This window comes from Poecilia reticulata, chromosome 13 (assembly GCF_904066995.2).
Source record: "Poecilia reticulata chromosome 13, P_reticulata-male-v2, whole genome shotgun sequence".
Taxonomy (NCBI): Eukaryota; Metazoa; Chordata; class Actinopteri; order Cyprinodontiformes; family Poeciliidae; genus Poecilia; species Poecilia reticulata.
The window spans coordinates 6419320-6443292 of record NC_088842.1 but is presented as its reverse complement, the minus strand read 5'-3'; the positions used below and the strand labels follow the sequence as shown (position 1 = coordinate 6443292).

General features: G+C 38.0%; 1 protein-coding gene across 2 annotated transcripts in view; it reads right to left on the bottom strand.

Moving 5' to 3' along the window:
• Positions 1-23973, bottom strand: part of pitpnm3 (PITPNM family member 3) — a 160015-nt gene continuing 136042 nt past the window's right edge. For both annotated transcript variants that reach the window (XM_081614744.1, XM_081614745.1), the window contains exons 11-20: positions 19557-19757; positions 19328-19476; positions 14998-15114; positions 11535-11651; positions 11308-11456; positions 11063-11212; positions 7335-7518; positions 7111-7239; positions 6562-6974; positions 1-3917 (exon numbers count right to left, since the gene is read on the bottom strand). In XM_081614744.1, coding sequence (XP_081470870.1) covers positions 6639-6974; positions 7111-7239; positions 7335-7518; positions 11063-11212; positions 11308-11456; positions 11535-11651; positions 14998-15114; positions 19328-19476; positions 19557-19757 — 1532 coding nt within the window. In that variant the 3' untranslated portion in view covers positions 1-3917; positions 6562-6638. The remainder of the gene's footprint in view (positions 3918-6561; positions 6975-7110; positions 7240-7334; positions 7519-11062; positions 11213-11307; positions 11457-11534; positions 11652-14997; positions 15115-19327; positions 19477-19556; positions 19758-23973) is intronic.

Sequence of the window (23973 nt, the reverse complement as noted above, 5' to 3'; positions counted from 1 at the left end):
TTTCATCTACGAAATATCTTTAATTATGTGAAAGATGGACCGAGCCCGAGAAACACAAACACACGATCATCTGTACAAAAAATAATTTTGTAGATTTGAGGAATTCTACTTTTTTTGTTTTTAACACGGATTCAAAGATTAGATCACAGTAAAGCTCACGTCATGTGTCGTTAATAAATGGCAAATCACCAATAGTTAAGTCATGAGGTGTGAATGTCTATAAGTTGACTATATCTTTTATTTGATATGTGTTCAATAATATTACTTGACATTATCTGTAGTTCCACAAGATTTGTATCTGTACTGTCTAGGAAGTAAATATATATGTTTGCAAATTAAATAGGTTTGAGGTGAAATAACAGTAATGCCCTTATAACCGAAAGATATATATATATATATATATTTTAGGGTTAGGGTTTTTTTAAGACTCACTCACTTGTAATCAATACAAGTTCTAATTAAGATGTTCATCTTACTGGTTTTAATCCCTGGTTTTCCATGAATTTTGTGAAATTGTGTTTATTTTTTATTTGCCCAGTAGTACCACAAACACTGTAAAGAATATTGAATAATAAACACTCACGCTACAAATAACTATTAGATTTTTATTTGCCATTTAATAACTGTAATTTTAAAATATTTCATAGCATAAAAGTTTTAAAATATGCATCACAGGTTGCACAGGATCTATTTGCTTAAAGTGTCTGTTAATGGAAATGTTCATTTGGCTGCTTCGGTAACAACATGTACAGTTCTGGTCAGACATTTACATACATTCCTTTTGGGTGAGAATCTACTGTTAATAAAGCATTCACACCTTTTCTTTTTTTGGGGAGCAGCGATTACACAACAAACAGCTTCACTGAACACTATGTTTGGGACTAACGCATTTTGGTTAATTAATTACACCGATTTTAACATGTCAAAAATTTTCATTTCCAGCCAGAACCTTTGCATTTGTGTGTTTCTGGTACGTCTGATGCAGAAATGATTGTAAACAGTAGCGATGAACAAAAAAAACTCCTACTCTTGGTCCACTAGGGATAAAATTTTGCTTCGAAAAACTTTGTGATGGGATGCTGGAAAAGATAGTTGTTGTGTTTAAGTTGTACAAAAAAAAAAAAGTGAAGCTATTCAAGGCTAACATACAGTATGTCTCGATGCAAAACATGATGAAGCAATGTCAATATCAAATTTATCTATATAGCACTTTAAAATCAGGTTTGTAACTGTACCAAAGTGATGCACAAAAATAACAAAATAAATCGATGAAAAGGAAAAAGAGAAATAATACAAGAAAAAATAAGGTAAATATAATGTCCCCAACGCTAATGTCAGCGTCCACAGTCCACTTTTCTAAAAAAGTTCCATGGTCAGGAGTTTCTAAAACACTTATAAGCTTAATATGTATAATAGCACTTTGCACCATTTGGTTGGTTTAATTACCTAAGTAATTGATTAAAAATACGTCTATTAAATTTATCATGTAAACGGGTTTTAATGACATAAAAGCTAGCTAGCTATCCTCTTAGCTACCTAGCTAGATAACCATCTAGCTACTGAAGCTAGTTAGTTACTTAGTGTTAAAGCATACAAGTTAGTTAGCTAGCTAGTTATCTAGATGTCTAAACATACAGAGTTTGAGGTCAGACTAGCCTAAACATGCAGCCACATTAGTTACAAATGGGATCGTCAAAAATCTGGATTAGATTTCATAAAATTCTGATCTCTGTTCAAACGTTTTGAGGGCAGAGCAGGACATCAGTGTGTGAGCAAGGTGGCACATGAACATGACCAGATTTCTCATCATGATAAATTCCAGCAAACTCGAGTGAGAAGCTGTGGGAAGATTTCTATGTTTGAAGAAATAGAAAATTATCAAGAAAAAAAATCCTGGGATTCAAATGAATAGTTTTGGTAATACTAACTGAGCTAAAAAATAAAGTTTTATGTGATTTAATGTCAGAAAGCGAGGAAGAAAAGTTAGTGTGTATTTAAGTATCAACCGTATTTGAGGCTGTTTTCTGTAACTTTGTGCCTATGCATAAAAAAAAAAAAAACAATTCAGGGATTTCTTGTTTTTAAAATTGCTGAAGTCGTTTGTTGTATCATCATTCCACACTGAAAAAAACTATGGTTTATATGCATCACTACGAGGTGGAATATCGTAAACTTCTCACTGGAACTGTACATCCAAAACAAAAACGTACGTTTTAAACTTGTTCCTTTTTTTTTTTTTTTTACAATATCATACATGGTGCAGTGTTATTTCAGAGGCAGCACTACACTCAGTCAGACATACATAGCAATAATCCAAAAGTCAAACTTTATGCAGGCTACAGGAAGAGAAAGAAAGATTTTCACGATAATCTTCCCTTCTGGATTGCACAAATTATTCGTTGCACAGATTTTTATTTAAAACAAGACACCATAAGACCGCATAATCCCCTCTCCTTTCATAGCAGGTATAAAAGATTCAGTTGAGTAATCCTGCTGTACCCTACTGCTTCTTTCCAGGGCCACAAAAATCCATGCAGTTCTTAAAAACTGGCAGTGGAGCTGCAAAGAGAACATGCAGATAGATCCTCATCGGCTTCTCCGATTCCTCTGCAGAGACATTTACACTCTCTGAATATTCACCAACACACACTCACACACACACACACACACACACTACCACAGCATGTAAAACCTGTCAAAAGTCAACATTAATGCACTTTATGCCAGGACTGATGGTAGAAACAAACGCTCCACAAAATAAGTAAACAATTTAAGGCTAAAAGGAAAAGAGTGAACAGTTCAACACAGATCTAAAAACATACATTGAAAATATCTCTATTTACAGTATTTCCTGATAGAAAAATATGCACAGATTTTTCCAAACATAACCACGTAAAACTTCAAGTGCACAAGACTGTCGGATTTCAGCATAAATACTCGAGTTTTCAGTGCAGCAGTAATAAATAAAGGTGGGCGCGTCCCGGGCGATTTTTAAGTGGAACAAAGTCCGCGGGCTTAGCAAGCTAACGCCGTCGAACAAGCCAGTGAACTAAACCTGCTAATAAAGCTAGTTACAGTTAGAAAAGCGGCTCTCATCACTTGTCACGACCGCTTGATAACCTGTAAACATGTTAACACAATATTCATAACATTTATTCTTTTAACCACCAAGCAGCGACTGTGCAGAATACGGCCGTTAGTGCAAAACCCCCCCAGAAAAAGAAAAGTGACCTCGGCGGGAGCGGAACTGTATGTGCCACGTCTCTCTTCGAAGACTGCAGACCAGGCGCTGCGGTCGGCCGTCGTAATGTGTGATCCGCCGTACGGGTTGAACGGAGGATGAAGCGGCAGTGATGTGAGCCAAATGCAAGCGGGAGTAGTAAAAAAAAAAATTAAAAAAAAAAAACAGGCAGAGATTGGATACTTGGAGAATGTCAGGCCGCAGAACTCATGTAGAGATTAAGCCAAAATGTCACAGTACTCCTGGGTATTTACATCGGCAGAGGGGCTCTGTGCTGGCTGGAGTCGGCCAACGCGATCAACTTGCTGTACTGGACAGAACCAAAACGGCGAGCAACGTTCCATATTCTGGAGAAAACTCCACCGCTTTCATCCCAGGTTTAACGCTCTTCGGCGTGAGTGTGCAATAAATACAAGATGCGAGAAAATTCAGAGTCATAACCACATTGGTCAAATTTTACATTTAGATAGCATTTGAGCTCAGAACAATTATTTGCCAAAGGAAAACAACTTTGCAACTGTTTTAAATTCAGAAGACTGAACTTATCTACAGAGAATATCACGAAACGAAATCCATCGGGTGGAAAAAGTGTAGAGGGCCAAGCAGGAGGTAAAGCTTCGCTGTAAGGACTGCCAGCAAACTCCAATGTACAGCAGACAGAAGTGTACAGCAGACTCTGCAAAGTAAGAAAACATGTTAAGAATTCAAGAAACCGCCTGAACGTAGTTTTAAAATCTAAATGGATAAATACAGCAGGGGAAAAAGTACGAACGTTTTTGTCGGTAAATATGAGTCTGTTGTACCAAGTGATATGAAATTCAGAAATTAAGATGTTAACCACAACCTAAAGTAATAAACTTTGTTAAATAAAGTGGAATTATAAAGAAACATATTGCTGTAAGAGGTATCCTGGGTGTTCAAATTCAAAGTTTGACTCAATTTTCCAAACCAAAGATCAGAAGCTGTGTTTCCATTACACATGCTTGTAAAACTTTGTCAATATTCCACTAAAGTTAAAAAATGATGGCTGCATTTATTAAAACAAACTAATTTTCAATTTGGGCCAAATCAAAAATCTGACTGTTCTTAAAGGGCCGGTTGTGCCAGAATGCGTTGATAAAACCTATTAAATTGCCAAAATATTAATAAATAGCTGTTTTAGCATTTAATAAGTGTTATATTGAACATCTTTTCACGCTGGTCAATCCATCCAGGATTTTGCGTTTGTTTCTGTGTTTTTCTTTTTTTTTTTTGCAGTCAAATTCACAGATTTTGAGCTACTAATTTAGAAATATTTAGAATGAATTCTTATTTTTGTGCTAATGTATGATGTTAAATGTGACATTTTATAAATTGCTTTATTGGTCACAGACTATGACTTGACATCAAGTGAGGTTGAGGCAGAATTCACTTAAACCTAGTGTTTTTGGCCAATTTTGAGAAAAAATGTCAGTAATATCTGAAAGAAGAGGGGATCTGTTGATTTTTTGTGTGAAATTTACAGATTTGCGAAAAACTAGAGGAAGTTATTGATGCAATTTGGAGCTACGACGGGCCAAATTTGGACCCAGGACTTTGAGTTTGACACATGTGATCAACAGTAACAGAAGTATTTGAATTAATACGAGATACAAAAACATTTAATTTCCCTTTGGAATCAATAAAGTATTTTTGAATTTGAATGTAATGAAACATGATAACAATATGGAAGTGTCACATGACATACACTCCTCAGACTTAGTCAAACATTTAAAATGATTTTTGTCATGTGACACTAGAACTAAACCAGCTGTTATTAATCTTTAGCTTGGATCTACTTGTATGTGTGGAGTGGATGAGTTGAGCTGCTATCAACATCTGGTGTCAATTTCAGGCATTAAAAATGTATTCACTGGAAAAAATATTGACATCCTTGATACTTTTTTTTCCTGCTGTATGTCCAGAGGCTCTTTGCCACACACACACACACACACACACACGCGCGCGCACATATAGCAGCCATGCTTGCATATTCACATCACTTTTTAAAAATCTGTAAATGGCTGGAGTTTAAGCCATTTGGAAGATGTCACAGTTGCACTTGCATATTTATTCACATGGACAAATTTGCATTCGCTTTCTGCTTGGGAACCGGAGCTAATAATAGCATCTGTTCCTCTAGTTGCCACGGGAATATTAAATATTGAGGGAAAAATTCCAATTGTCTTGAAATTTCATGTCGCGCTCCTGTTGTTGCTCTTGTCTGATTTTATGTTCCTATAGTGTGTGTACAGTATGCGAGTATGTGCTCATACAGTGGTCCATATATAAAAAATAATGAGGTCTCTGCCACCGTAGCATATCAGATGGAGCTCAGAACTTAATTTAATCAATACAGACATTTATTGACTTTGCTGGAACTGAGCCCTAGTGAGCAAAATCAATCTGCGTTTACGTCAGAGCCTCGGATTCTCAAAAGTGGACCCGATTAAATAAAAACTTCATTAATCACCAAGACTTTGCTAACTTCATTTTAATATTATATTTTAGTGTTGATGATGAAACTTACATTTACAGCACCTTGCAAATTATCTAGACCCCTTGCGGTTTGTGCTTTACTACGATTTTATGCTATAAAGCAGGGAGGGTTTTTAAATGTTACAAATGTTAAGCAGGAAAAAATGATTGGTGGATTTTTAATTTAAAAAACCTGAAAACTCTTCAGTTTCTGAGGAAAAATAGCTGAAGCCCAGTCAAATTGGATATTTAGCATTTATAAACATTTATTGCTTCAGTTTCTAAATGAACTACTATTCCACTGCTGCTCTGACTGGCAGTATGTTTAGGATTGTTGTACCTCTGTTCCAGCATCAGGTTTTCTGAATCCTGCACTGTGTCAAACGAACACAAATCCTTCAAAAACCCTGTTCTACCTCTCGCCTGTGGTGGCGCTGCACTAAGATCCACTGAAGGAAACGAAAACCTGTGAAGAAGACACAGAGCACAACTTTCTTCTGTACAAAATGTAAACCAAAATGGAGTGGCGCCAGATTTTAGCAGTTGTAGGATTTTTCTTGCCATTTCTCCTGCAGACCGTTTGTTTTAGTCGTGTTTACCCACAATTCCCTGCGCTGTAGGCCATTTTCTGCTTTTGGAGCCGTCTCAACAAAATTATAGCTTATCTCAATAACTTCTGGGGCAACTTACTGTCAAACAAATTCTTTTTCATAAACAAGTGAAACAATATAGTAAGGACTGTGAGACGACAGCATAAAAGTTATTGCAATAAGTGAAATCATCCTTTGAATTCATCTTTAGGAAAATAAAAAACAAGATGTCACCTTGGCCCTGGACACCAAGACCCATTAGTTCTCTTCTTCTTCTTTCCTCCTGCACTCCTCCCATGACGGTGTGGGTGTCAGGGCGTGGTGTCCCCGCGGTGCATGGAGGCTCGTCCCCACGCACCCTGCCCGACTCCCCCGCCTCCTCCGGACCCTCCCCCGCCGTGGTCCTTGTCTGACTCCGGCTGGCTCTGGGCTCGCTCCGGTTTGGGGTTGGGCGCGCATGGCGGGTCGGGCTGCTGGACCGACATCGTCCTCCGCAGGTGGGTGCGCTTGCACAGGAAGTCCGGCTTGGCGGAGAGGCCGAACGAGCCTTTCCTCAGCACCATGCGGACCGACGGGGACTTCTTGGGCCGCGCTCTGTGTCTGAACTGCAGCGTGGAGAGGTGGGCCGCGTAACCATCACTCAGGAACTGAAACGACAGACAGGAAGGGGGAAATGGGTGGGAGGGGAAGTAAATGAGCAAAAATCAGGGAGAAAATTGAAGTCGTTCGAGTGGAACTGCTGGAATGAAAAACCACTAGGAGGCCAAACGACCCTTCAGCTACCTGGCATTGATTCTGGTACTTCTTCGAAGGTCTGCCCACGATGTAAATCTGCGAGGGGCTTAGGCCCAACATGTTGTAAACAGAGATGTCCTTCATGGAGCCATAAGCAGAGTTTATCTTGATGTGACACTGGTCAAAGGCAGAAAATGAAAACAATCATCAGCTTGCGGATGTGTTTGGCATTTTAGCTGCAACAGCAAAGACACCGAGCCTGTGATTCTCACTTCCTGTATGAGGTTTTTAAGGAAGATGGTCTTCTGTCGCAGGGGATCGTGAACCAACCCTTCAGAAAAGAAGATCATCCCGTGCGGGAAATTGTGCTGCGAGAGCCAAGACACAACGCGCTGCTTCTGCATGTCAGGCCGACCGGTGATGTAGATGATTAGATACCCGAGGTCCTGCCAGTGCCTGCAGAAAAACACAAATAGGAATAGGGTTTTTTTTTCTAACAGTTTCTCAAGGAGTTGTGCAGAGAGAGAAAAAAAAGTTAACTTTTCATGAAATTTCGATTTCCTTCATAACCAGAAGGAAAGTTAAAGCTGCAGTATGCAAATTTTATTTAAAAAAACCCCAAAATCTTACATATTTGTTAAAACTGTCACTATGTCGTGACAGAATAACATGAGACTGATAATCTGTGAAAAATCTCCTCCTCACTGTGCTACTACTGCTATCTGTAGAAATGCATCACTACCGGTCAAAAAACAACCAATCAGAGACAGGAGGAGGGACTTAGTGCTGTCAATCACTCTCATGTAGTCGCTGCTAATTGTTTTAATCTAGTGGTGGAGAAAGAACTTACCATTCCAGGAAAACTGCTTATCTGCTGTCATCTGTGGGTATCATAACTAGCCTGCTAACTGTAGCGTTGCACATACACAAGCATGATTGACACCAATAAGACGCTCCTCCCTACTCTTTCTAGTTGTTTCTGACTAACAGGTGTATTTCTGCAGGTGGCAGTAGGACTTATTATCTCTCTCATATTTTACCATCGGGACATAGTGACAGAAAATATGTAAAACAAATATATAAAAATCTTTTCTTTTTTTTTTTTTTTTACTGAACATTACAAACTGGATCTTTAACTTCAGTTTTAACACTTCAGGAAAACTTTAATGAAACCAAAAATATTTGCGCCCTCTGAATTTTCTCACCTTACAGCTGTAAAAGCAGACCATCACAAACCGCAGCATAAAAGTGGAAGGAACATCGGACAGGTTCTAAAGATCATCTGAAAAGTGCATTATTTATACCGGACTCCATCAATCCAATCCAAGCAGTTGTCTTTAGAAGACACCTCGCTGTCAAACACAGTCACTGTGTGAAGATTAGAAATATAAATCCATCTGTTCTTTATGTAACAGAGCACTCTTCTATTCAACAGCCTCTATCCTGGTTTTTATGCCTCGGGTGCAGAGAAGCTGCAGAGTTGATGCAGTGACAGACGGAAGTAACGACTAGTACATGAGAATCTTGCAGGAAAACCTATTACAGGCTGCAAAGACTCAGAGGTTCACCTTCCAGCAGAACAAGGCTGAACAAATACTTCTAACACCAACATGTGAAAAAGCTCAGTGCTTTCTGTTTGACTTATCAGTGGAGGGCTGATCTGACTGTCTTTTGGATTAAATGATTAACACTTGGATAGCAAAAGATTTTTGTTTTTGCAGTAATTTGAAACCAGTTTTTTTTATTACACAAACAAAGGTTGTTGTTTTTTTATCTTGTAATAGCTATATATGTTTTTAACAGTTTTGGTCTGAATTACTGCCAAAATGGCCTGACTAGCAAATGGGCTTTTTTGTGTCTGCATATTCAAGTTAACGATTAATCAAAAAATAAGTTAATTATTTCTATAATAAATTCATTGTTTAAAACTTTTAAAAAGTACACATCTTTTTGACTGAATATCTGATTGGAGCTACATCCAATCAGAACAAGTTAAATCTAGTTTAAAAGGGGGCGGGGCATATCTGAAAACCATATATTATTTTCCTTTTTCACAATTATGTCCTATTTATATTAGTATATCATACAAATTCCCAATAAACCACATTAAATGCTGTTGTTGTTAACTAACAAAAAAAAAAAGAAAAAGCTCAAGGGTTGTTAATATTTTTGCAAGGCACTTCTTTAGCCACTTATCTGACATTACTCATTTTAAAGTTTCCTTATCTAAAAATGCTTGGCTGAATTTCCAGTTTGAGCAAAAAGAAAGAAAAAAAAGATTTGTGAAATCAGTGTCAGAGAGCATCAGACAGCAGAGTGTCACAGCAATAATGGAAACAACACAACAGTCACAGTGAAAGCTGTGCCACCCAAACACCAGACACACTCTGGTCTCTGCACAAACGCTGCAGGAACTGCTGAAGCAGCTGCTGCAGGAAAGCCTGACAGACACGTCTGAGGGCAAACTCACCCGACTGCCAGATGAAACTCAAGCTCCTCTAAATGCTCTATGAGTTTGTTTGTTATTCTGGAAAATCAAAACCAGCGTAAGCAAAAAGAAATGTGTAGTGTGTAATTGGAGAAGTGTGCACTCCATTCAGACTCTACCATCTAATTCATCAACTTCAGTATCAAATTGATGAAACCACAAAAGAGTCGAGTTGGATTTTACCTGGATCTGAGCCATTTGAGGCACAAATGATTGATAGTTTACATCCAACAGAAAGCATGGCAAAACAAAGCATATCTAGTAAAGACTTCATGAATCAATGAACGTTTTTATGTTTTAATTAATTACCCAGAATTCCAAAATCGAACACAACACAGTTAGGTTGCTGAAAAAAGGAATAAAGAGGTATAAGGACACTGGAAAGAAATTATCTAGTGTAATTTATTTGCTTACATTAATTCCAAGGTGGTAAACGCTACATTAGCTTCAGTTTTCAAAATTAGTGGATTGAAAATTACAAAGGCAGAGGCACTTCTGTTATTATTATTATATTATAAAGTTTATTTGATAGGGACAGACACACATCGACATAGACAAACTGAATAAAACAGCAGTCCCATGTTTGCATCATGGTGCAATAGCAACAGCTAATTTGCAGCACTTGTCCCTAGTTGGGCTTTTAAAAAATAACTCTAAAAATTGAAGTGATAATCATTTAAGATAGCACAACATAATGTATACAAACAGAAAAATGTAAAACATCAAAAATGGGTACAGTTCTGGACATATAGTAGTTAAAGGTCCTAAAGGTGAGAAAATATCAGCCCAACGCCTCAGTTTGTTTAGTCAAGGCATCAAATTACAAAGTAAAATTTATGTTAGTCATTTTTGATACAACATTTTTATACCAAATGAAGGTTACATATTGACTTGATTGTGCTGTACAATGGCACTATGTGCCTGTAAAATACATAATACTGGCCCTTTGTAGAAAAAGCCCTTTTGTTAACTCCTAATCTATGTCAAACGGACATAGGTTAGGAGTTGGACATAAGTTAGGAGTTGGACAACACAATGGACACATAAAATTACTGATATTACGATACTGGTTTAATGTTTACAGTGATACGAACATAAGACCTCATTCTATTTATTTATTTGTTTGTTTATGTTTTGGATGTTGGATGCCACTTCATACTTCCTCTACCAGTTGAAATCTCCACTTGCAACTTGCTTAAGTTGCATTCGTTGCATGTTTGGAGAGTGTTATTAGTCTATGATTAAGTCAAATATTGGGTCATTTGAACTGGTTTTTGTTTAAAAACCTAAACAGAATTTGGGACTTGATTCTGGATTTTGACTTTGGATTCACCTTGAGACTCCCATGTCTTTATGTGTGACTTTGAAAAAGAGTAACCATGGGACCTGGAGGACTTTTGACAGCAAAACAATGACTAGGTCCTTCTTGCCTTTGCTGATATTAATGGCAGCACACACACACACACACACACGCACCCCCGCACGCACACACACACATCTGGTGCTTGTTACCTGACAACATCAACGGCTCCAGGCCGGACCTTGGGGTCGCTGCCCATAATGGACACGCTGGCAGCAAAAGACCCGTCGATGCTGAACACCACACACTCCATGCCCCGCGGCAACACAGTCAGGTAGGCCTCAGCGCTGGTCTGGTCGCCCCTTCGGATTGTAAAAGAAGAAATGTCCCACCCAGCACATGACTGTGGCTTTGCACTTCAAAATTTTAAATGTCAGTCGACTCTCCGGCTGCTTACTTGACCACCATTTTTACTGGATACACCCCCAAGCCGAGCTTCTTGCTTTTGGGAATGGTGTAGGTAACCCTGCCACTGCTGCTGGTCACCTCCATGTCAAAGTGCACCCAGCGGCCAGACTGAGGCTGAGTCATCACCAGGATGTCCACCTTAGGTTTGTCACATAATTAGACGGTTAGAATATGTTACACTCGATTAGCTGTACCTTTTTTTCTTTCTTTTTTCACCTTTTCTCCAGTTAGAGTAACCATGTCCAACGGTCCGTACATGAAACGGCCGACTAAAGTCTGAGGTCCGTCCTCTGTTGCTATGACATCGTTCACCCTGTGGTTAGCGGTGACGTTCTGTAGTTCATGAGGGAAAAAAACAAAACAAAAAACAAATCGAGTTTTAGCTAAATCCGCAAAAAAAATTAAAATAAAATAAATAATACAAGCAGTAGAAAAGTTTAAAAAGAAATAAAACAGAAACAACTCCCATAGCAAAGTGGTGGCCAGACAAAATGCTACTTCTGGAGAAATCATTGCTATAGTTCACTTTTTAAATTAATCAAAAAAATAGGTAAGAGTTTTACAAAAAACAGAATTTATACAAAATCTGTCAAACTTACACATTTTCTGTCAATAAAACATTTATTTTATTATTTTCTCAGTAAACTAGTACGCAGTTTAATTAGGTAGTTGTGCAGTTTCAAAGGTCTGTTAATCAAGTCCAGGAAACGTTTTAAAACAAACAAAAGGAAATGAGATATTTTCCTTCCTACTGTGTTTATTTTCAGGTTTGAATCTTATTAACTTCATAAGTGTTGTTGTTGTTGGGACAGTTCAGAGCAGCAGGATAACTCCTTCTGAATTTTTCTTCTTCTTTGACTTCACTTCAAAGGAGCCAACCAGCAGAGAAACACTAATCCTTAAATCTGATTTCACCAAGACGGCTGCATCTTATCAACCAGTAATGAGAACATTAATCTATAATTTACTAACTCAGTGGTGTCCCTGCATGACATCAATTCTGGACTTACAACCAACTCTGTTGACATCTTTATAGCCTTCACTTCATCATATAGTCACTATGAAAGTATTTTACTCATACATGCTGTTTTGAGTCCAGATTTCTGGTCTCAAATTGAATTTCTCCAGAGAGAAAACAGGACAAATACTAACTGAGAGCAGAAGGAGCATCAGGCCATCAGGCTCAGGAACCACATTTTGTTTTCGATGTAGTTTAGTTACTGTGTCCGCAGATTTCTGAGCTGTGTTTTCTTAATTAATTGTGGCAAATAAAAAAAGTTAAAAGTCTGATTTAAAAGCTTGCACAAAAGGAAAAAAAAGCCTACTTTTGTAACATAAACACAAGAAATAGGCAAGTGCAAGGCTTCTCACTAAAACACTAAATGCCAAAGGATTTATCATATAAAACTTTAAGTTAAGCTAAAATATGAAACTGCAGATGACAGGTTAAGTACAACTTATAACTAAAGTATAATTTTGTAATAACTTTTCATTATAACTAAATTCTTCTCATTATAATGAGATGAAAAACCGTAATGCAACAAGTCATAATCAGAGATCTGTAACAAGATACAAGATTTTGTTTCTTGTTGAAATGAGAAACTTCGTTGTAACGAGATAAAAAATGTATCTAGTTTTAACGAGAAAGTTTCTACTTTGAACAAGTTTTGTGTCTCGTAACAAGATTTTCTTGTTCTAACAAGAAGTTTTCTAATAAAATATATAAAATTAATCTAGTTTTAACAAGTTAAAATCAGACGTATAAATCATCTCACTATAACAAGGAAACTTCTCATCATAACGAGTCTTGTATCTTGGTTTAATGAGAAAGTTTCTCATTAAATCTAAGTTTTATGAGTCTCTATAACAACATCGTTTCAAGTTTTAACAAGTTTTGTGTCTAGTTAAAACTAGAAAACCTTCTCGTTATGACGAGAAACTGCTCCCACATTTATTTCCAAGCTCTGGAAGATAAGAAACCGGTTTAAAATTAAGATGTTTCCCAGAATGGGACTCTGCAGATCAACAAATCCACAGAAAATGTACAGAATAAGAGAGAAGCAACTTCTTTCAAACATCTAATATATTTGTTTATTTCTTGAATGTTTAATTGAAAGTAGCAACCAAATGTAATCTGTTTTAGTTCATCATGGATTAACGGTCACAGTAAATAGCAAGACACACTGAATTTTGTTTCAAAAAACCTTATACTACTACTACTGGAATTACCACGGCAAAAAACCCACAAAAACCTTAAGAACCACAGCAAAGCCCTCATGTGATCAATTGTGTTTTTGTTGAACTTCATTAGATCAGCTAATGACGACTGATCTAAAGCAGGAATCACCTCACAAACAAGTTCAGCGTTTCCAGCCGCTCCCCACCGTTAGCTCTGTCAGCAGCTAATTGTTTGACAGCGGGAGCTCTCTCTGGGACGCTGTGACAGCAAACATGGAGACGACACGCACTAAGTATGAAAAAAATCAACAAAACCCCAGCTGAATGCAGATGTGAACCATGAAAATGCAGGCAAAGTTCAACACCTGGTCACATTTATTTCGGACAGCTCCGCTCTGCGAGGTCACAGGTGATAACAACCCAAACAAGCAGCAGGCGTCTCAGTGCGACTCTCCACCAACAGATAGACCGAGCTGTGAAGAAGCAACACGATGAAAAACACACGATTATTCCCCTCCAGCAGTGACGAAAGGCCTCCTGCCCGGTCAAGTCACCTCAGATGTTTATGTCAAGTGTCTCTGAAGCAGCTAACAGCAGCAGCTATGCTAGCAGCGCGCAGACAGATCCGGGTGAAGCTGCTAAAAATCCCACTGTACTCACCGTGAATGAACAGATAACAAAAAGCTCACTTAGTGGAGCTGAACAAAAAAAAAAAAAAAAAGGAAGTCTTTAAACTCAAATATTGCAGCGTTTCCTGTATTCTGCTGAAAAGAAGGTTTATTTTTAGCCGTCTGAAAAGAAAGAAAAAAAGAAAACCTTCACTGACTCTGATTAAAAGTTCGACCTTGGTCGTTCAGCTCGATGAGGCTCGGGCGAATCGTGCGACTATCTGATTCAGAGCTTCAAGGTGAAGCTGTGGGAGAGTTTTCAGAATTTCAAGTCACAGAGTTAAGCTAGCACAATTGCGGCATCCGTGAGAACTTTATTTTTAGACCGAGTGAATGAAAAGGCATTGTGGGAGACGGATCCAAAGAGGAGATAAAAATACAGCAATAAAAAAAAGCCTTTCTTCGCTGAAGGGAGAATCAGAATAAGTGCAACTTTAACTGCAGCATTACTGAGAGCTAAGGAGAACATTTTCATACCAATAACCATATGTCTTTACAGTAAACAGAGAAAGGTTGTACTGATCTGATGTTGATATCGGCGTTCGGGTCGATATTTCTATCCAGCACCGATTGTAACCCACATGCAAACCCACCGGTTAATAATAAATGAGTCAGTTGTTCTCATACATGCTGTTGTTTATCACTTCATCAAGCCATTTCTAACATTCCACACAACAAAATGAGTAATAAAGTACCTATGATTCATGCTGATATTGTATCGGGTCAGTATCGGTATCGCCCAATACGCAAAGCTGTGATATCGGTATCATGCTGGAAGTGAAAAAGTTCCATCAGGACATGATGCCACAAATATGCTTGTGTGGAAAACCCACCCTTAGCTTGACATGCGTCCTCCGCCGGAGCCACTTCTCACGCGGGCTGGAAGGAGAAAACGGAGCCGAGTCCAGGTGGTCCGCTTCCTGCGTCCGCACGCAGTCGCACCGCATGAGCTGTCAACAAACACGCAAACATCCAGTTATACAAACATGTACAGTAGAGAATGACACAAACTTTATTTTTACCCTCATTCTCTGACATTAAATCTGATTAAAGGTTTCCTTTTTTAAGTCGATTAGGATTTCCAAAAATAATTTCTATTTGCTAAATGCCAGAACAAAAAACCCTGGGCCATATCGCGAAAATGAAACGACACTGAAATTTATAACAATGACCGAACGTCATTTTGATAATGTGGATGTTTTCTGTATTTTAAAAAAGTAAAAAGTCTTTTTCGACTGTTTAACCAGGCTATGTCCCTTTAAGACGCTGCGCTACACGAACAGTCATGTGACTCCGCCCAGTCCAATCTGTAACACAATGTGGGAGAGACTGTGAGGTCGAGAAAAATGGCAGCGGCGGCGGTGCAGAGCTGGTCGAGGAGCAGCTCATACAAAAAAAAACGCGTCAATAATCATTTGTCAAGATTTTGGATTCACCAAGGACATTGGAAGTTATTTTATTTTGTTCTTCTAGTCTTGTTCAGTTGTGCTTATTTGTTCAGTTACATGTCAGCACACATTTTCTTCATTTATTTGTAGACGCTGTGGTTTTAAAGTCCCTTGAAGTGGTCATGAAAATAGAAAAGAGTACATAAGATCATTTGTTTTATTAGTTTCTTCAAATTCAGATGTTTGCTGCCAAGCTAATGTTTTGTAACATTCTTTGGAAAATTTGTATAAACTTGTCTCAGCAACATCAGTTTATCAGCAAACTAATAAACTGATGTTAGACTACTATGCTAGACTAATAGTAGTCTGGCAAACTACTATGAGAAAGAAGCTAATATTTTGATCAAATTTCTACATTACAAAAAGGCTATTCCATCAAATATGAATAAAGTGGCTCTTTTCAATTTTAAGTAATGTAAAAAAAAAAAAAAAAGCCCTAAAAAAATACTGCTTTCATTATTCTGGTATTTAGCACACAGAAATCCATCCATTCATCCATTTTCTATACACCCTTGTCCCTCAGTGGGGTCGGGAGGGTTGCTGGTGCCCATCTCCAGCTAACGTTCCGGGCAAGAGGCGGGGTCACCCTGGACAGGTCGCCAGTCTGTCGCAGGGGGCACACAGAAATATTTCGGATAATACATTTTGAACTTTAATAAGTAAAAAAAATAGTCTAATTTATGTCAGACTCAAAAAAAAAAACACATTTATATTCCCTCAAATCTACAGAAAACTCTTGTTTGTGCATCAGTAGTGACTTAGAAAAACACTGTGGCAACATTGTTGTGAGAGGTTTTGTGAGCTGAAGCCTTGAAACTACATTTGCAGTTTGAGTCCTATAAATCTCGGCGCTAATGGCGAGAGCAACAGCAGCACAGATTAAGTGTTAAGAGGGGATTTTGTAAAAAGTCGTTAGATGAAAGAAGCCCTGGATGTGATTTCTGACTCACTTGAAACTTGAGATGCTCTCAGTCTAAACACATTTCCAGAAACTTGTCAAACTTAAAAAAGAAAAAGAAAGGCGCATTAATAAGCTTGATTGCGGGAAATAGCTTTCTGCTCTTATCGTCAATATGACAAAACATCAAGTGAAACTGACAGCTAAATGATTCGCTTTTGAAGAGAGCTATTTATCCCACTCCTGGTCCACTCATATATATATATATATATATATATATATATATATATATATATATATATATATATATATATATATATATATATATATTTTTTTTTTTTTTCAGAAAAGATGACATGTCAGAGCTGACGGTGAAAGAAAATATTTTCTTCGTCTAACAGGAGAGCCTGTCCCTTTGAAGCAGAAAAATAAAGCTTTCTGGCATTTTCTCTTCATTTGTTGAAGCTCCTTTCAGGCAACAAAGGATCCAAAGATCGTCTGAACCGATAAGGGCTTAAGATTTATGATACTTGCAGCCAGAATATAATTACATGCCACATTTTTATCTATTTTTATCAACAATAAAGAAACACAAAGAAAACAATGAACCAATTTCCTTCCACTTCATAGTTAATTCCTAACATGAAACACTTGGAGGATAACCAATGAACAAAGCTTCCTCAAGTCCAAGGTTTGACCTGAAATTGATAAGAATTAACTGGCTACTGTGTGTAGATTAATCCATTTAAGTTGGATAAAATATTTACATTTTATAATTTGTTTGCAAATCACATAGCCTAAAACTGAACCCTTTATTTTTGGTAAAAAATAAATAAAAAATTAGTCACCAAGTATGAAGTACTAACCTGTTTTCATTCAACCACTGCTGTCCTTCAAGTCATATTGTAAGTATTATGAATGTTACAGATAAAATATGAGAAAAATGAAGTATTTAGCTCCAATGTTCAAACTATCAATATCGGCTGCAAAGAACGTTACTTTTTTATTAGACAAGACTAAGTAAAACATCACAGAAATATTCCTCATCGACTTCGAGGTGCAAACAAAAGCAGCAGAATCTGTCAAAGAATTTCTGGATATTTTTTTTTCCATCAGAACAACCGTGTTATGATTTACCACCGGGCTATTAACGCTGAGCATATATTCTCACTTCAATACATCATAACACAACTGGCTGAGTTTAGATTAGCTAATCTAATTTTCAGTTCCATAATTTGAGTGGTTTTCTTCCCATAGCCTAATGGGGGAAAAATCAATTATTCATTGTATTAAGAGTTTCTGTAATATTAAACTTTCCTTTTCATGTAACTGGAGATTCATTTATGACCACTGCTTTTATGAAATGATGTAAAACGCAAGAAAATCCACCAGATTATAACAGGATCACACAAACAGAACCATATCCATTCACATATTCTTTCTTGCCGTTGTTCTTAGACAGTGTTTTCCGTTTGTTCTCTGTCTTACTGTAAATATGTTCTGCGCGGTTTTGATGTACTTAAACTAACATCGTCTGTTAAGCAATTAATCTCCTGACCTTCTGTCCCTGGCACCACATTATCGTTTTGAATGAGATAGATGAAGCTCTGCTCTCTCATGGGAAGATGATTAATTGCAGATTTCAGTGTTTGATAACAGTCAGGATGTTCTGTGTGTGTCTATGGGGTAAAGTGATGCTACATTACTAGAGCAAAGAAAGGACTGAAAACTTAAGATTACAGCAAAGTGGTTGCTTTTTTTAAACTTTCGACTGTTTTTTGGATTCACGAATACTTTTTGTTTCGAGATGTGAAGACATTTCATTGTATGGTTATATTAAATGTAACTTTAGATTCTTCATTCTTTTCTGCAGCAGCAATAAGATCAGCATGATCCTTTTGCACATCAGTTTGTGTGACAGGTTAAGACTGGTGATGCTTTATTAATGCGACACAAAACACTTTTTCCCCTAAACGTTTTCTCATTAAATTGCAGAAGTTTCAGAAATGAAAAATACCACTGTGGCTTTCACTGTTATTTTTTCTATAATATCACACAATGACGGCTGCACAGTGGCGCAGTTGGCAGAGCTGTTGCCTTGCAGCAAGAAGGTTCTGGGTTCAATTCCCAGCCTGGGGTCTTTCTGCATGTTCTCCCTGTGCATGCGTGGGTTCTCTCCGGGTACTCCGGCTTCCTCCCACAGTCCAAAAACATGACTGTCAGGTTAATTAGTCTCTAAATTCTCCCTAGGTGTGAGTGTGTATGGTTGTGTGTCTCTGTGTTGCCCTGTGACAGAATGGTGACCTGTCCAGGGTGACCCCGCCTCTCGCCCGGAACATTAGCTGGAGATAGGCACCAGCACCCCTCCCGACCCCACCGAGGGACTAGGGTGTTAGAAAGTGGATGGATGGATATCACAAAATGACAGCAACTATTTAAAAGCCCCATTTCCACAGCTCTAGTGAATATGAATTACAGTTTTAATCGACAAATAATTAGTTTGAAAAAGATAATAGTCTGACCGGTGCATAATCACTGCTTCACACAAACAACCTTTTCAATTTTCTAAATTTTGTAATAGTTAAAATCTCTATTGGCAGTTTTTTCCCCCCTAAAATCAAGGACACAGTAAATCAACATTCAGTGCAGCAATCGCTGCATGATTTTAAGTTTTCTACCAGCAACTGGCTTATGTTAGTGCTTTAGTTCTGCTCTGGTTTCATTTCATTTTTCTCTGTCTTTTTTTTTTTTTTTAAGACATCTCAATTTCTGTAAAAAAAAGAAAAGCCAGGCATAACATCAGCGGGGCTCTGCTACCTGACGGAGAACAAACGCGGCAACGTCGGTGGACTCCCAGTAAGAGGCGTGAAAAAGATGAGGCAGAGCTACCGTGGGGAAGGCGGTGAGCACGTCGGGGCAGTACAAAGCGAAGTCCAGCCTCTTGGAGCCCCACCAGCTGCTGGAAACTGAGACCAGAACACACGTTAGGAGTTAAAGACATGCCGGGTTCTGGACTGTTTTATGGCTCCGTTTGCCTCCCACTCACTGTTAGCGATGGTGTTCCCTAGTTGGCTCATGGAGCACACTGACATTTCACTTTCCACGCTGGTCACGCTGCCTCTACGACCTCTTGCTTCGCCGCCTCCTCCTCCGTCCGACTTCGTCTCACAGGAATGCGGTGAAGCTGGACCGCCGTGGGATTTGTCACCTTCCAGAAACACGCCGGGGTTGCTTTGGATGCTTTCTGCTGTAGGTGGAAAAAAGAAAGAGGACAAGCAGAAAAAAAAGATGAAAATACCTTAATGACAAAGCAAATTAGATAGGTTCATGCAGGATTCTCCAATACTTTTAGGACCTTCATAAGACCATAATGAATCAAATTTAAAACAACAAAGATGTACAAAAGAAACGTAGGGCAGTTTTGGCTCTTGGTAGCAGGTTTGTGCTTCTCACATGGCAGAGAGCTATTGCTAGCTAGCTAGAGAACTAGCTAGAGATAGCAGCCAGCTATCTAGCAGCCAGCTAGAGAGCTATTAGCAGATTCTTACCTTTAAATTAAATTTCACAAAGCTTCCACTTATCCTGGTACAAAATCATTTAATGGTCTAGATTAAAAGAAAAAACATCTTTCTCCTAAGTTTTAATTCTTTAGGTTGGGATACTTTTTTCAAACGTAGCTTTTTAGAAGCAACATGATGATGCCTTATGAGAAAATAAGCCCAGTCTTCAGACACAAAGATATTGAGGCTGATATTTTCCAGTTCACACAAACTTCATTTTTCTTTAGAGAAGGATATCTCTCCTAAAGGTGGGCAGATCGATCCAAAATATCAATAACATTGATACCAGGTTGGTATCAGTATTGGATCTATAATGGTAGAATCGATACTTTAGGTTCAGATTCCCTCTTGAAATGTTATCTTATTTTTGCATTATAAGTTCTTAACTCTACCGTAAAAATGTTTTTTTTTAATTTGCTCTCAAATTATCCTTTTTTGCACCTAGCAGTTTTTGTTTTTCAGTTTTTCTATTGTTACTGTTTGTCATTTTACCATGTTAAAGTATTTTGTAGAACCCATAAACTTTGTCCAAATTCCATCAAATATTTCAACAAAGTAATTCAGAATACAAAGATAAAATCACCTAAATGTCAGAAGTATGACAGTATAAAAAAAAGAAAAAAAAATATCTGTATTGGTGACCTTGTATTTACTAGATTGATACCAAAAATATACAGTATTGCACATCTCCAAGCTCTCTAAATCAGCGAGTTAAAAATAATAAAACAGGAAATATGTCACTAGAGTTATTTGAAGTTTCAACAAAGATGATAAGACATTTTGTCTTAGTGGTAAGGCACATCTAAGGTACATCTTATTTGTCAGTTATTGAACAAAACCCCCTGAAAATTAAAAGGAGCCCCAAACTACATAGAGAATTATTTAAATAAAAAATAGTTTCTCGAGGCACAGCCTACATCAAACCTTATGTTAGAGAAGATTTCCTGTGAAGACGATTTCACCTCTCCTTCACCTTCAACTTTCAGAAAAATGAAAAATCTTTCATCTACTGTCAAGAACTTTCAATATGAATGCTCAGAGCTAAACTGCTGCACATCTGCAGCACCGGCTCTGCGTTGTGACCGTGACATTAAAGTGCAAGCTGATCTGGAGCTACATTTATTTAATAAATGTTACACGCGGCAGAAAAAATAACACTGCAGATCATCCTGAATCCTTCCACAGTGAGACATGGCGGCGATGCTTTCTGTCAGCAGGGAAAGAAAAGCTGCTAGGAGTTAATGAGAAGATGGATGGAGACAAATCTAGGTCCGTTCTGGGGAGTAGAAGGGGACCACCACAATGACCCAAAACACACAGCCAGAGCTATGGTACACTGGTATACATCAGATAAATTGAATATGTTTAGATGGCCCAGTCAAAGTCAAGACCTAAAAACACCTATGAGACAACTCGTAGTGTTCTCCATCCAATCTGAATAGCTTGTGAACGTTACAGTCTCTAAGCTGCCAGAGACATATCCTAAAGATTATTCCAATTCTCAATTATTCGCTTTGTTGTGTTGGCCAAACATCTAAAGTTTCAATGAAACACTGAAAACTTGTTGTAAAATGTGTGAAGAAGCAGCTGAAACATACTGAGCCCTCTCCCTGGCTGTTCTCACAGTCATTCACACCTTCTCAACTGACGACTCCAGAGACAAAGCAGATTAGTCGGTCACTCCTGCAACCTTAACAGCCGGATCTAAGCGATTGTTGTAAGTTACATCCTTCCAGCTGCTAACTCATGATCGCTGCTGAAGCTGATTTTTTAGCTCCATTTCAAATTGTGTTAGCTGTAAGCTCAGGAATCGCTGCTAAATTCTCTCATTACTACTTGGGTTTCTTGTTCTTAAAGTGAAAGTAGGTAACTTTTACAGAAAATATTTTTTATACATATTTAAAAAAAAACACAAAAAAAAAACTGTCACCATGTTGTGAGGGTATGAGATGGGTACTCTGAAAAATTCAAACTCCTCCACCTCCTTCCTCTGGTCCTGCTGCCATCTGCAGAAATACATCGCTCTCAGTCAGAAACAACCAATCAAAGCCAGGAGGAGGGGCTTAGTGCTGTCAATCACGCTTTTCTCCATCAAACAGCTTTCCTGTGACAGTAAGTTGGTTCTCTGTACCACGGCTGCAGTGCATACATAATGGTGGCAGTGCTGAGTCCCTCCTCCTGGCTCTGATTGGTTGTTTCTGACTGAGTTGTATATTTCTGCAGATGGCAGTTGGACCAGAGTTAGATTAGTTAGATCTTTTCCCTGCAGATTGTCTGTGCCATAAATACTGTCACAACATGGTGACAATTTTAAGAAATATGTAAGAAAGTTACTTGTTTTTGCTGCAGCTCCTATTTTATACGGTGCCGTATTCACCACATGGTGTACTGTTTTGTTTTTCTTTTGCTCCATCATCTCTAAATGCTTCCAGGAGCCACAAGCTTTCACAGACACTTTGATCTGTTCAGGTCTCAGCAGAGTGACAGCAGCAGGTCATGGATGTCAAGAACAAATTAATCAAATTCCGCTTTCTAATCAGTTCTTTCGTCTACCGATCGACATCCCAGACGACAGAGTGCACGTATGATTTAAAACTAGAATTAAAACAGAATTTAATACGGATCTGACCTTCAACCTCACATCAGTAGAAACACAAAACAAACAACAACAAAAAAAGCAGTGCTTCTATTTGTTCTCTCGTTTTATTCTGAATCCCAGGATGTCTCTGATGTTTCAGATCTCTAATCAACCTGAGGTGAGTCTCATCAAGCAGCAGGACAGTGAGAGCTCGTCTGAGGATGAGTTGTTAGCCGGGTGCACACAGCTGAACCTGGAGCAGAAAAACTGATTTGGTCAAAACAAATTCTGTATAAAAACTAACATGACCAGCCTGCTATCTCACAATATTATCATCATAGAAAATATACTTTCATCACATATTCCTGCCGTTCCTATAAGGTAGTGTACAATTCAGGCTCTCTTACAGAGCGATTAGTTCTCTAGAATAAATTTTGAGCTTAAAACAAAAGCGGTGTATTGTATTTCATGCAGATATGATTTTCGTTATGTAAACAGAATTTCATGTGGTTTAGGTGTTGGGGCAGAGAGGACGACGTCAGATAAATTGATTTAAACAGAGAACTCGGAAGACGGGAACAGATTGGTGACAGCGGGATCTGACAAAGAAGGGACCAAATCACAGAGTATTTACATTTGGGAAAGTGATTTCTGAATCCTGAAGAAACGAGGAAAAACCCCAGAAAGATTTACAAAACTATCAAACTAAACTGAAAAGCCCACCCATCATCAATTGCTAATGTTAATGATTGATCTTTTTATGAGGCCTTAAGGCTACAACTCACAATGTGTGTATTTGATTACCATTATTCTACTCCTACACAAAAACCAGTTGACAATATTTCATCACTCTCTCTGCTTGTTTTCACTAATAATTGTCGTCTGTCAGATTGTCTTTTCTTCCACATGTAAATGTTCGTTATTTGTATTCTTCATATTTTGCTCAAAATGAGGCTGTTCCTGGATTTGCACCATTTATTTACTACATTATCTATACTTGACTGATATTGATCTTTTTTTCTTTTCATTTGTACTTTTTTGGACTTTCTTTGGTTGTTTGCTCTAGGATAAACACAAGCATCATATTTCTTCGTAAAATATTGAAATGATCAACTATTTGTCCCAAAACAACCCTCAATAATAAATATCATAATGAAAACCTCACATTTCTGTTTCACACTGGTGATTTTTTTTCCTCCCAGTTATTGACTCGAGATTTATCTGGGCGTGGATTAAGTCCCGGATAATCACCATAAGCATTATCCTTCATATAGTTTGTTTAAACTTAACTGTTGTTCTCACCGACAACCAAAAGAAACGAGGAT